General features: G+C 44.3%; 2 protein-coding genes across 2 annotated transcripts; both read right to left on the bottom strand.

Moving 5' to 3' along the window:
• Nucleotides 1-15: 15 nt before the first annotated feature.
• Nucleotides 16-4,262, bottom strand: fam185a (family with sequence similarity 185 member A). The gene is made up of 8 exons (XM_076733104.1): nt 3,713-4,262; nt 3,408-3,517; nt 3,121-3,213; nt 2,801-2,939; nt 1,344-1,385; nt 1,154-1,249; nt 912-1,046; nt 16-792 (listed from the first exon to the last, which is right to left on the bottom strand). Exons 1-8 carry the CDS (start codon nt 4,146-4,148, stop codon nt 680-682), a joined length of 1,164 nt encoding a protein of 387 aa, XP_076589219.1. The 5' UTR covers nt 4,149-4,262; the 3' UTR covers nt 16-679.
• A 1,195-nt stretch (nt 4,263-5,457) lies between these two features.
• On the bottom strand, nt 5,458-11,488 carry LOC143322145 (uncharacterized). Its single transcript, XM_076733100.1, has 2 exons — nt 7,769-11,488; nt 5,458-6,672 (listed from the first exon to the last, which is right to left on the bottom strand). Exons 1-2 carry the CDS (start codon nt 11,469-11,471, stop codon nt 5,963-5,965), a joined length of 4,413 nt encoding a protein of 1,470 aa, XP_076589215.1. The 5' UTR covers nt 11,472-11,488; the 3' UTR covers nt 5,458-5,962.
• Between the last annotated feature and the right edge of the window lie 2,379 nt (nt 11,489-13,867).

Below are 13,867 nucleotides of genomic sequence, written 5' to 3'. Positions count from 1 at the left end.
AGACACTGACTCACTTTCACCTGAGACTGAAACTCATTATTGGAAACAAGTTCACTTCCTGTACAGATTTGCAGCTCATTTGGGCAAATGCTCTTTTAGAACATACAAAGAGGACTGTAGAAAATGTATTGTGAGTTAGTAGTTAGATAAAAATGTCTTAATTCTTAGCTTTCATTAATTAGAGCTCGGTCAGCACCAGTCAGATTCTGTCATCTGTAAGTGTCAGTGAATCTGACAGCGCAGAGGCAGAGCTGACGGTGTCTGACTGAACCTGCCTCCTGACGAAAAAAAAAAAAACACTTTCCATGCTTTTGTCACAGTTTGACACAATTAATTGTTAAACATGCGATAATTTACAATAAACATACAAAAATACAAGCAAGCACACACTTTCTAATTAACATTCAAAGCCACTGACAGTTCAGCACAAACCAACACTGGTGTGCACTTACGCAGCACGCTTTCCAAACACATACAGAGTATTTTTAAATACTATATATGCCACATGACGTCCTTATTGAAAGTACAGTATATCCTGAGCACAGACTTTTAAAGACTTCAGTGAGGCAAAGGTACATCCAGTCCTGAGGATCATCAGTAAATATATGGCTCTGTCTGGAAGTGTGAAGCCACCGAGCAGCAGTGCAGCATTATGAAGTTATATTCTGTCACTCATAGATCAGCTCCCCAGCTTCAGGGACTCAAACCAGCTCTGTGTCTTCAGTCTGACAGGGCCTCTGTCTGCCTGAGCTTTAACCCACTGGTCCACTGGAGGCTCTCCATTGACATAGCCTGAGAGAAACACAGATGTATGCAAAGGAAACAGAACGTTCTGTGTGGATTTACTTGTTGGAGGGTTCAGTTAATTGACTGTGCCATAAGGTGTGATGTAATGAAAAATAACAGCTTACCAGCAACTGCGGTTTGGCCTTCAGTCGTGTTGTTTTCTACTCCATGCAGAACAACCTCTGGGCTGACATCCACCGACGCTCCACGAAGCTCCACCCCTGCTTTCAACGAGGAGGGGATGCGCACACACACTGCTCCTACGTCCACAGAAGAATGAGGGAAAAACAAAGAGGAATATGACTCAACAGAGCGGGAAGGAAACCCGCGGTTCATGAGGGGAATGTTCTTCATACTGTGCGCTTACCCTCCTGACTGTGGAGCTCAGCGCTGCCGCCGTCTCCCACATAGACGTCAATGCTCCCACTGTGAGAGGAAATCTTCAGGAAGCTATTTGAACCATCTGCAAAAGCAAAGAAAGCCTCAGGTTGCTTTTACCGGCCGCTGATAGAAGCCATACGTGGTTCATTGTGCAATCGGAGAGTCAGCTTGCTTACCAATAACTGTATCTCCAGACACATTCTCCACAGTGGCGTTACCTTTCAATCAATGAAAGCACAGGGTCAGGTCTCATCAATTTTACTAGCTGTCAGATTAATTTCAGTTACTGCTATGTGGAAAAGCCTCCGTCCCAGATTGTACGCATCATAAACCTGCATCACCAAAGTTAACAAGATAATCATTTCCATGTAGTCTGTGATGAGAGGCTCGTCTGTATCAGGAAGAAATTAAAATTCTAAGTGAGTGACGCGTTTCTTCACACAGTGCTGTTTGTCTTTGTGCTCCAATCTCTACTTCCAAGAATTCAGTCTTTTACCAACTAATCCTCCTCATAGCTTCCCCAAAACAAACAAAATGTACAGAATTTGTGATAAACTGCAACCGCATTACACTTAAAAAGACTCTGTTTGGATCAGAGTCCAGGATTCCTGACATACCAAAGCCTGACATACCTGCTTTACCAACCAGGTTTATAACATAATGCAGCTGTGTGCCAGAATGCAGGGCTCAGCAGTAATGGTTGCCAGGTTGCTACTGGTAACTATTTAAAAAAAACTGGCAAACAATTCTTGGTCTTTGGTACAATAATAAACTTTTTAATGTGAAAAATAGGGCCAGCAGACAGTAAAACGAGCTCCGCAAACTGAACACATTTACAACATTTGTTTGCATGTGTGCACACAGGCATCTGTTTTATAGACAATAGCGAATCAAAGCAAGTTGTTTGACTTTGGGGTGAAAAGTTTGACCAATGAGTCAACATCACAAGCTAATGTGTGGATGGATTCAACTGATGACAACCAGATGAACCTGAATGAAAAACAAAAAGGAAATTTGTGAAGTCTTGGGAGGCAAAGTATCCCTCCATCTTTGAGCTGGATGGAAAATCATACTGCACAGCTTGTACAACATACACCTCGATACGTCACACATCAAGTTCAGTAGCTCAAAGCAGCACATTCAACAGAGCCGAAGGGGTGAAACGAGCTTGAAGCAACACGAGCCATGAAGACATAATAAGGCAGAGGCTAGAAGTGCTGACACACCCATTCGAGTTAGCTGGATTCAGTTCTGAGGGATCTGTGATGAACACGACAACAGCTGCACTTCTGGTATTCTGTATAGCAGGAATTGAAGGCGGACAAGTTAACTGATAACACTTGTTTCCGAGCCTGGCAACAACTTTTAAAAGTTAGTGTTGAGCCCTGCAATGGCTTGTGGGAAGTAGACATTTTTAGACTTTAGGACCTAGTGGCTGCAGGTTGTAGATCAATAAAATATCTATAAATGCAAGTTACCAGTCAATCATATGGTTGGTGGTTTAATTTCACCCTCTTTCTGTCCACACGTTAAGCTGAAATGACTTGAATATAACACTGAACTTTTTCTCCACTCTACATATGCACACAGATGCTTTAGTACAGATGAGGAATAGATGCTGCTGATTGCTCACCGTGCACGTGCCCCAGCTCTACTTTGCCAGAACAAGAGGAGACGCAGCTGGACTCAGCATAGATGGCTTTGACCTTCAGGGAGCCATGTTCTGTTGAAACATTCATTCTGGTGCCCTGGAGCTTCTTGACATCCACTGCCTGCAAACACACAACTAATCACTGCACAGGACTGTAGTCAGGTGATGTATGGTTTCACTTGTCTCCCAATCAAAGCTGTCAACATAAACATCGATGCCGTAAACGCGTTTAGATAAAGCCTGTATTCAAGCTGCTGCTGCCCTCTAATGGCTGCTGAGTGTAAGTGTAAAACTGTCCTTACACTGTCTCCACATGTGTTGATGTCCACATTCCCATGGATAGTTCCCGCACCTGTAACACGCCCTCCATGGGACTTGACCTCAACCTGGTGACCCTGAGATACAAAAAACAAAGGTTTGATGAGTCACATGTACTACTCTACAACAACAGTCTAGCGGGTTGTTTCATTACTCATTGGTGCTGCATGTCATTGGTGAACTCCACCAGTGACATGCAGCAATATGCAAACACACCAGAGCATCTCCACTTGTTTTTATCTGCAAAAAGCATGTTTAGATTGTCATCTACCTTGACAGAGTGCAGCAAACAGTTGCCCCTCTCTGTCTGCACCTTGCAGATATCACACTCCATTTTCCTCACTTGCACACTGCCTTTTCCGTGAGTGGTGATGAAGAGATCTGACAAAAACAGAAAATGTTAGGGCTACATCCAAGGACACAAGACAGCATCATGCCAAAAATCTGATGGCATTTTAAAGCTCCATTAGGACATGATCAGATAGACCATATTGTTGACATCCAACATTGTCCCTGGATGTTGTGTAAACATTAGTACTTTTTATCTATAACTGCTTCATCGTTTCACACACTCACTACTCTTTATAGGTGCAGCCAGATCAATGGTCACGCTGCTGTGAACCTTCCCTGCTGAGATGAGCAGCTCTTTGTCCTGGTCGTCGTAGTGGACCCGTAAATGATCCAGACCGACCTCCCGCTCGGTGTCTGTTCCGTGGACTGTGATGAAGGCTCGGTCACTTTCCGGGAAGGCGTGCACGTCCAGCGGGCGGACGGAGATGCTGCAGCCCAGCTGTGCCCGTACCGTGCTGAAGGGGCTCACCTCCAGAGCCCACTGCTTCAGAGGCTGCTTTACCTCCTCATCTGTCGGACACCTGGAGGGGGCTGAGGTGGAGAAGGACCGCGAAGTATGGAGAGGACACTGAAGGGCTGTTAGTGGCCTGGGGCGGACAGTGAGGGACCAGCAGCGGAGAAGTCCGACACATCCCCGCGGACCTGCTGTGCCCCAAAACATCTCTGTTACCTTCCGGTAAAACAGTTCTATTACAGCAAATTAACAGCACTGACTACTGAACATAGCTGCCATTGATTCAGCATGGCCGTCTCAGCGCTGTCAATACGGTATCGTATTGTTAGCGCATGGCTTGTACTTCCGGTATGAATTTTCAGATTAAAAGATCATCTACAGGGTTCCACGGCGGTTCACAGCTCCTGTAGGCAGTCTGTGCCAGTCGTAATGAAAAAATTTTTTAAATAGGAAATTGTGATAAGGTAGGGAAAATATTACAAGACAAAACACAGAAGGACATTCAAAATCAACAAAAAATGAGGCACACTAATAATGTCACGAGTTGAAGTTAGAGGAAAATGCTGAAGTATTTACGCAGGATTTATAGGAAATGTAAACATTTCTTTTTTATTATTATTATTATTTTAGTCATCTGTTATTGTATAGTTACATTAAATTATTTAGGTTTTCAATATATATTTTCATTATAGTCCTCTATGGTTCAATTTGCTCTCTGCGATGAAGACATTTTCAGTTTGAAAGACTACATTTTTACACACTGATCCATTTCAGCACAGGAGCCCCCCTCATGTTATCTGACATTGTGTTTAAGTGATGCATTTCCTCAAACTAATATTCAGTCAAATTGCCACTCATCAAGCCTGGAGGTTTTAGGGACCCTGTAGTTCTTTGGCCTCAGTGCAGTGCCTGATTGGACTTTCACACTAAACATTGCAAGCACTGAGGAGTGCTCTCGCTTTCACTAGTTTACATTGAAATAGCCTAAAGATTCCTCAGCAGAAGTCCACTTTTACCCTGGATTGTTTGTTTTTAGTCTTCTTATTATTTTTGTCTTTTATGTCGAAGGCAAAATATTTTACTTCCGGTCTGAATCTACGTCATTCTAATAAACTTCACAAACCGGATGTACAAGCTTGTGTAAACTTAGTACCGCCCCTGTTTTGGTCTTGTCCAATCAGTAGGCCTACGTGAGCAAGTTGAAAGAGACGTCGCCCTCTCCGCAAAGGCTGTCGGGAAGGTGAGCCTTGAACCGTCTGCTGCTGTCTAAATGTCTAATGTCTACCGCATCAGAGTTAAACATTAAGTCATGTAAATCTGATAAGTCGCATGTCTCAGAGGAATCCAAGGACGCTCCTTTGTTGACAATGTTGATGTAACCATATTTGCTATTGAATTTATTGTTCATTTTGCACTTTAGTTTGCAGAAAATTTCAACACAAAGAATAAACAAATGCGAAAATCTTGATATTCATTTGTTTATTTTGTTAACAAAACAATCCCAATTATAAAACATTTCAAACAGCCTCAACTAACCATCAACTGGCTTTCCAGTGCTGTCATAATAATAATAATAATAATAATAATAATAATAATAATAATAATAATAATAATAATAATAATGAAACAATCAGTCTCTCTTGCTACATACTCGTCAGATTCAGACTTAACAGAAAAATAATTCTTCACAAGAGGATCCCCTCTCTCTCGTCATTAAGCAAATTACAACCTCATAAAAACTTATCGGCATATTAAGGTTCTAAAACAGATACTATGTAATTGGGACTACAGTAATCTTTGTAACTATGTACATCCTCAGCTATTGTCATAGTATCCTGTAAACAAGTCATTATTGCAGAATCAAACACCACAAGGCGGCAGCATTGCGTTAATAGTGTACAATAACTGTGTGGATAGTATACTGGGTTTTATTTAACTGTGAAGAGCATCTTAGGAGCTTATGGTTGCAGTTAGTAGTTTGACCCTTTCTTTTCCAACATGCCCTTGCAGAAGGTAACAGCTCATGGTGTAAAGCCCTTTGGTCTGATCAGCATCCTGACCATTTTGAATGACTGTCTGTCATTGGTGGGGTAATACTCTGTGGATATATTATGCCACGTCCCCCAGAAAATCCCATCCCGGACCCCCTTGTACTTCCTCACATAGTATCTCCCGTTGAGGTTTGCAGCCATGCAGGCATCAAACCACCAGCCGGAGCTGTAGTAGGCCCCGCAGTTCCCGGATGGGTAGCGGTCGTGGTCTCTGTCCGGAGTGGTGAACGCCCTGTTGTTGTGATCATAACTTTTGCTGAAGCGCAGAGCATCACCTGCAGTACCCGAGTACCCGCCTACGGTCAGCCTGTAGCGCATCCGTTCGCTTGCCACCCTGAACTGCTCGTACTCTGCATGCTCCATCACCCCGTCAAAGTCCTCCAGCTCCACCCGCAGCACCATGTCCCTGTCCCGGGTCAGCAGGTGGATCATATTGTTGCCCAGCCAGAACTCCCCTCCGTCCAGCTGCCCGAAGCCTGATCGGTACTCGGCCCAGGTGCGGTTGAAGCTCACGCTGCCGTCCTGTCGGCGCTGCACGACCGTCCATCCTCCTCCATCCAGCTCCATGTCGCAGAAAACCGGGAAGCTTCTGCTGCGGAGGTCAGGGGTCACCAGGTACACCCCGCTCCTCGTCTCCCCCCTGAGCAGGTAGTCGGAGCAGTCTCTCCTCGCTGTGGTCTCTGCACATAAGGAGAATTGAGATTAGGAAGAACAATGATCGCCTTTTTCCTCAAAATCTGTCAAAACGTGCTATTCTTCATTTATGAGTGATCTAACCAAAGTCCTGCTGTTGCTCATATCTTACAGGTGAAATGTTCATCTTGCAGCTGGGATGCAGCCGTGAAATGAGGTCACAAGTGCAACAGCGCAAAACTACTTTTCCACCATAAAAGATTTAGTGTCTTTGAAGCCTTTCAGTGTGGACCTCCAGAGTAGAGACACACAACTGCGTAGCATTTAAGGCAAAGCTGCATCTGAGAGATGAAAGTAAGCCCAGATTTAAAAATCTGAGACTATAAAATGACTACTGTTTTTACTGTCTTTTCCTTTTGCTTAATACAATACAAATACACAGTCTGAACCCATGAACTAATGGGACAGTCGTTGTTCTTCACCTGTTACTGTGTGTTAAGTAGGCTGGTGGGTGTTAGCTTCATCTGCACTATCTGAACAGTATCTGAAGTGCTGAACTGAAGAATCCATCAGGCTGACCTGGTGCCAAATTATTCACGTACTGTAAGCCACGCTCCGCTGAAGGATGTTTTAAAGCTGTTAGTCTACACATAGTTGTGGTTTTATCCTGTATCACGACACACACGCACACACATTTTGCACACATATGCAAATTCCTGCTCAGACCACATGATTATGTTGTCCTGTTTTTCTATGATGATCATTAGTGCTTGCCCTGTGGTCCCTTTACTTAAAATCCTTTCAACTTAGGTCATACCAATTTGCTTTTTTGAGTGACTAATACAATTATAAGCACTCAAACACTAATGCACAACAGTTCCTCAACAATTTTCTCTCTGCCTAATTATTGTGATGTAATGTTAACAAACAATAATAGATTTTTAGGAGCGTGGTCGTTTCATATGCCTTCTCTCTTTCCTTTATGAGCTCAATTTGTATTTTTGTTTTTGCGCACTGAATGTTACAACATTTCTTTACACCATCACACTGTTGTAATGCCTGTAAAAAGCTTCCTACTGTGTGTAAATCAGTGGACAAAACTTAATCAAGCACTGTGATAGTTTTAATAATAACATTTCTTGCCTTTAGATGGTATCATCGTTGGCAGTTTGCTGCCTCCCTGGTTGTCCTCCGGGTGCTCTGCTGGACGCCTGTCCGTTGGTCTTCCGGCTGTTGGACTCCGGCTGTTATTGAAGAAAGCAGCCACCTGCTGGATTTTCACTCGCAGCTCACGTGCACTGGGAGTGGAGGCTTCGGTAGACAGGGGTTCAGGGGGTGAGGTGGCAGGGGCTGTTGACCTGAGGTCAGGGCTGGTGGTGGAGGTGGTTTGGGCACTGGAGGAAGGGACTGCAATTATCATTTCATCTGGATCTGGTGTTTGTCTGGGAGCTGTTTCCTCCACATTGTGAAGTACCTTTTCTTGTAACCTGGAGTCAGCTTTAGAAGCTTGTTTTGGCTTTGTGGATCCTGGACTGGTACTCGGGATAACGCCTGGGAGGATTACACGCATGATTTTGTTTGGTCTTGTTGTCATTGGGATCGATGGTGGTTGACCGGCTGTTTGTGGCCTCAGATCAGACATAATCCTGCTGTCTGGACTCACTGTGAAGCCTTCAGGAGGAGTGTGAGGGCGAGAGAAGGGTCCTGTTTCCAGGTTGTTGGAGGTCTTTGGCCCCAGAGTGATAGTTTTCATCTTGCTGGGACTGAACTCTGTGTCCCCTTGGGAATGAGTCACGTCAGCAGTCTGTTTTACAGGGCCAGATGCAGGTGGCATGTCAGTCTGAGAGTTTTGGATGCTGTCTGAAGCAGTCTTGCTGACTTGAGGAGGATGTAAATCTGTTTTGGTCTTTGGACTTGGCTTTAGTTGCACTGATGGTTTTGGCCTTTGAACAGATGTTGCTCCTGGCTTGACTGTAGGTCTGGTTGGTGGCCTGTGTCTGGGGAGAGGCATCGATGTGGATGTTTTGTTGGATTCTGCTTCAGGGATTTCTTCAGGCACAGATTTGGGGTTTAGATTAGACATTTGGTCATTGCGAGGTGTTTTAAGCCCTTGATTGGTTCGTGGTGTTTGGTCAGGTTTAGGCTTCACCTTTGGTTTAGTCTTTTGTCCTGTTCCGAGATGTGGGTGTTTTTGGTTAAGTTTAGGTGTTTGGTCAGGTTTCGGCTTTTGGTTTAGTTGAGGGATTGTCTGGCTGGGTTTAGGCTTTTGATCAGGGGGTTTGATCAGGGCACGATCAGGGATGAGGTTTTGTCCTGGTGATGAGTCTTGGACAGATTTAGGCTCGAACGAAGGAGTTTCATCAGTATTTTCCATCAATTCTGTTGCAGGCTTTTGGTTTGGTTTTGGGATGAGGCTAGTTGTTTCACTTCTTTCGCGTTCAGGGATTTGAACAGGGGTGACATATAGATTTATTGTAGAACTTTGATCAGGTTTTGTTTTTTCTTCACTTTTCGGCTTTTTGGGAGGCTTTGGCTTTTGGTCAGGCTTGTCGGTTTTGAGAGGATCAGTCGTCTTTTTCTCAGGTTTTGAGTGCTGATTAATAATTGGGTCTTCAACAGTTTCAGGCTCCTGGTCAGTAAGAGGGTCTCTGTCAGAACCAGTTGTGCTTATAGTTTGAGGTCTTTGATGAGATGTTGGTTTCTGGACAGGAACTGTAGACTTTTGATGAGATTTTGGCTTTTGAATAGGTAATTGGTTTCTGTCAGTTGTATGTTCTTGGTCATGTTTCGGTATTTGAATGTTTTTCTGATTTGGATCAGTTGGTAAATTATCAGTTAGAGGTCTTTGATCTTGTTTTGGAATTTGAACTGGTTTAGTATCTCTGCCAGGTTTAAATTTTTGGTCGGTTGAAGGTTTTTGGTGAGAAGGCTTCTGCTTTTGATCATGTTTTGTTTTTTTGTCAGGCAAAGGAGCTCGATCAGGTTTATGGTCATTCTTTGGATTTTTAAGCTTTCGGTCTGCTTCAGGCTTAATTGCAGGTTTATGCTTTTCACCAGGCTTTGGTCCTCGGCCTGGTAGACCATTAGTGTTTGAGCTGATGTTCCTTTTAGCGGTCCAACGGCTGCGGTCAATGAGTCCTGCAAATGTAGTTGTGTTTAAATTCTGATGAGGAGTCGTGGTGGTCGTAGTTGCCATAGTTGAGCTAACACTCCCCTGGAGGCCTGCCCCAGATCCTGCACTGGTTGGAGAGGTGGACCTAGTTGTGGTGCTGGTTACCTTCTGTCGGGGGCCACCCAGTGTGTTTATTGTGGCTGCTGTTGTTGGCCTACTTGTGGTCCTAAAGCCTGCCTCTGGATGAGGGCCAGCAGATTCAAGGCCTGTGCTTTGGGCTTGTAGTCCGTGAGCAGTTGTTGTCATCCCTTGATTGACACCTGTGATCAAATATGAAGTCGAGCTGGACAAAGGAGGAGCTGGAAGAGCTGATGTAAAGGTAACAGCTTCGTTTGAGTCCATGGAGTCATGCCTCAGAGAGGGACTGATGGTGGAATGAGGAGTCGGGCTGATTGAAACAAAGTCTGTCCTCTCAGTTGCTTTGCTGGATGCTAATTCTCCATCACTGTCTCTCTGAACACTCTGGACTCTTTTTTCTCCTTCTGTTTTGATCTCCTTCCCTGTCTCCCTGTCTTTCTCCTCCTCCAGCTCCCCCTCTTTTATAGTCTTCTCTTTTTCTGCTCGCCCGATGCTTTCAGTCTGTTTTGGTCTCTCATTATTTCGCTCCACTTTTATACCCTTTTCCATTTCCTTTTTCCTCTCCTCCCCTCGCTGCTCTCGCTCCTTATTTGTATGCTCATCATGGTCCTCGGACATCTTTATTCCATCACTACCCCTGTCTTCTTCAGTTCGTGTCTTTCTGTCTGTTTCCTTTGTTTCATCTCGCCACACGCGATGGTCACTTTCTTCTGTTTTTGCCTTATTTTTTATATTACTTGTAATCTTCTTTTCTTTTCCATTCTCCAACATATCCTCTCGATCTCCCTTTGAATTCCCATTTCCATCTTTTACTTTATTTTTTTCTGCCTCTCTCTCCCTGTTATTTTTTTCAACAGCCTTTTTTCTGTCCATATCCACCATCCTCTCATATCCACCAGCAGCTGGCACCTTTGCCTGCCCCAATTTGTCTTTCCCTTTTGCCCCCTCCATCTGAGTTTTTCCATCTTTTTCTGCCACTTCTTTTAGGGTTTTTTCGTTCTCATTTTCTTTTACGACCCCTTTATCGCTCTCTCTTTCTGCTTCCCATTTGTTTCTCTCTTTCTCTTCCAAAATAGTTCTTTTTTCAGACTCAGTATCACCATCTCCTTCCATCATCTTTTCTGCTTTAACCCTGTCTGTCCGATGCCCCTGGCTGAAATCTTTTAGTCTGTCTGGATTTCTCTCATTCAAGCAGCTCCTCTCATCCTTACGTCTATCTGTACCCTCATTCAGCTTTTCATGCTCTCTTTCTCTTTGCCTTCCACACGCTTTCTCGGTTTGGCTTACTTTACAATCTGCACATATCTTCCTCAGTTGATCCACATTGTCCTTCAGCTTCTGCAGATCCTTCATGATCTTTTCCAGCTCTCCAAGCTGCTTTGGCAAATGGACAGTCAGCGGCGGCAGGCTGAATAGGTAGGGACACGTGCTCTCATCCTGCCCCTGTCTGCACAGCCCCTCAGGTCTCAGAGTTGCAGCGCAAGGCCCAAATCCATTATCCCCGAGGAGGTCTCCTTCATCAGAGTCCACTGTGGTCCAAGAGAGGCTCGAGAAGGCCAGCAAGGTCCCACATACGCACAGTGCTGTTAACCTCATCACGTCCTGAGAGTGAAGAGTACAAGGAGAGGCGGGAGAGAGTGTAAAAATGACCCACCTCAGTTTGAGAGGCGCAGTGACAGTGAGAGGAGGAGGTAAGGTGGGAGGGAGAAGAGGAGGGAGGGGGGAACTGATGGAGCCGTTCAGTGGAAAGTGAGTCTGTGAGAGAAATGAGGAGCGAGAAGCCCTGAGAGGGAAACAGGTGAAAAAAATAACAGAGAGAGCGAGAGGAGGATTGTGTGGATGTACTGCTCAGTAGATGGTCTCTGTGAGATAATGGATGATAAGCATGAAGCGTGAGGAAATTGTCAAATATTTCTACTTTATAACATAAGCAGAATTAGCCATAACAGTTCTAAATCTGTCATGAAAAAGCACAAACTGTGAAAGCTTTAGAAAGCATGTGTCTTATTGTAATCCTATTATTACATTCCAGTGTATCCTCATTGAATCACATCACATAATGAAGACCATTTGTAATGCATTCTCACTCGATGCTGTAGTATTATGGCCTTGAATATGCATGTGTGTCACAGTTGCTTTGGCAGGGGCTTCCCGAGCTTCCTGTCAGTGTGTCCATAAACATGTGAGTGACAGATGCGACAGGTCAAAATATGCATTTGAAGCAAAATATTGGCTTCTGGGCCAGAGCCAAGAGTTTGTTTCTCAGATATGTAAGAACATATTTCATTTTACTGTAAGCTGTGTGGCTTAGTTCCGCTTCTGAGTGATGAAACTCAGGAATGTCAGATTTATCCGAGCAGGCCGCTTGTTTCAAATGCAATGCCATGGGAGATAAATTTCTCATGCTATTGACGTTATTCGGACAGCACTAATCCTCAACAAGTGCCGAGAATTGGTGAGGCAACCTCTGGGCGGAGAAGCTAAGCTTGCCGTGTGCAGACTGTCCGTCCATGTAAGATTTTGGTTTTGTGCTAATTCATTGTGTCTACATATAGTCAGAAAAAAAGAAAGAGAGAAAACACAGTCACATGAGCTAAATGAGGCATCTGCTTGGCAGGGAGTTTAGATAATGAGGCTTTAGTTTCTCAGGCCCAGGGTGTAAATGTCAGTCCCACCACAGGATATGAGATATGAGTGATAGCATGCAATGCCAGCGTTTGATGTTTCAGATATTTGTCCGTTTTTAATCCTTGTTAGGCCACTTAAGTTGTCTTGTTTTGAGATTGCGATGAAACGTGACCCTTGTGCATTTTTGCTCTCTGTGTCTCTTGCACTGGCTGGCTTTAGTCTGACTGCACGGAGCTGGAGAGACTTTTCAGCTGTCCTTTAATAATGACAAAGGAAACCATTTGTTTAGTGAGAGTAGTGTGGGAAGCATCAGGTTAGAGATGAAAAATGAGTTAAGCAGGAAGAAAACGGCTCAGTATTGAACAGCACTGGCCTGTAAGCTCATATTTCTGTCTGGGAAAACAGCACCTTGTAAGACCGTGACAATTCAAATGCTACACTTGATGTTAAATTTTGAGAAAATGAAAAGGATTCAATCAGCTGAGTATTTGACTTTGGAAATGAGGCTGTAATATGTTGCAACAACACTGAGGACTTGTAATCTTTGTTTATTCAGTAAAGGTGGTACCTGTCTATCCAAACGTGTGACTGTGTGACTTTACACTGCAAGCTGGACCCTTCCTCCTCCAACCCTGCTAATGCAGCTATGAGCTCATTTGAAATTTGACAACTGTTGGCAGGATAAAAGCTAGGAATAAGTATCCTTTCACCTTTCACAGTCACTTCAGTACTTCAACACTTAGACTGGGAAACAGTGAGAGAGAAATGTTTACACCCTCGAGAGACTTCTGTCCAGGCCGTATCGATTTATTATCATGGAGCCACATCTTATAGAGCACAGCCAAGCATAAATCTCAGACAGTGGCTGCTTTGCCACAACAAACTAACCTGATGCACCGGCTGCATGAGGAATGATAACGATTAATGCTGCTGATTAAGGCTAACAGGGTCAATTCATTTAGCCCGTCGAGATGAAGCCGTTCCGTTCTCGACAGCAGCAGAGCACAGCCAGAAACTCTATTATTCCCAATAATACCCTCACTCCTGCCTTTACCCATTTATGGACAGCAGCTTTTTTTTCTCCTCAGGGTGCCCTCTTGGGATACAGTGTTTTGAATTCCCCCAGTGAGCTGGCTTGGCCCACTCTCTGTCCTGGATTGTGTAAACACTGTGGTTTTTTTCCACTCACACTAGAACAAACATCTGACCATCAGTCCAGCCTCGCTGCCGGGGCTTCCTGGCAGACCACTTCATCTTCCTCCACTTTGGGCAGAGGAGCCAGTGTCGTCGGTCATGTCTGTTATGTGCATAAGTGTCCCATTTCCAACTGAACTGGAGTGAACCCAACGACTGTCATAGCGCAG

This window comes from Chaetodon auriga, chromosome 6, assembly GCF_051107435.1.
Source record: "Chaetodon auriga isolate fChaAug3 chromosome 6, fChaAug3.hap1, whole genome shotgun sequence".
Lineage (NCBI taxonomy): Eukaryota > Metazoa > Chordata > Actinopteri > Chaetodontiformes > Chaetodontidae > Chaetodon > Chaetodon auriga.
This window is presented reverse-complemented; position numbering and strand designations above follow the sequence as displayed.

What these genes read in the sequence shown, in the direction of transcription:
- fam185a (XM_076733104.1), bottom strand. Translation starts at nt 4,148, where the DNA reads ATGTTTTGGGGCACAGCAGGTCCGCGGGGATGTGTCGGACTTCTCCGC. An exon ending in AGAGCTGGGGCACGTGCACG is followed by an intron (nt 1,386 to 2,800) that starts GTGAGCAATCAG and finishes ATTGATTGAAAG; the next exon opens with GTAACGCCACTGTGGAGAAT. An exon ending in TGAGCTCCACAGTCAGGAGG is followed by an intron (nt 1,047 to 1,153) that starts GTAAGCGCACAG and finishes CTGTGGACGTAG; the next exon opens with GAGCAGTGTGTGTGCGCATC.
- LOC143322145 (XM_076733100.1), bottom strand. Translation starts at nt 11,471, where the DNA reads ATGAGGTTAACAGCACTGTGCGTATGTGGGACCTTGCTGGCCTTCTCG. An exon ending in AACGATGATACCATCTAAAG is followed by an intron (nt 6,673 to 7,768) that starts GCAAGAAATGTT and finishes CCTTATGTGCAG; the next exon opens with AGACCACAGCGAGGAGAGAC.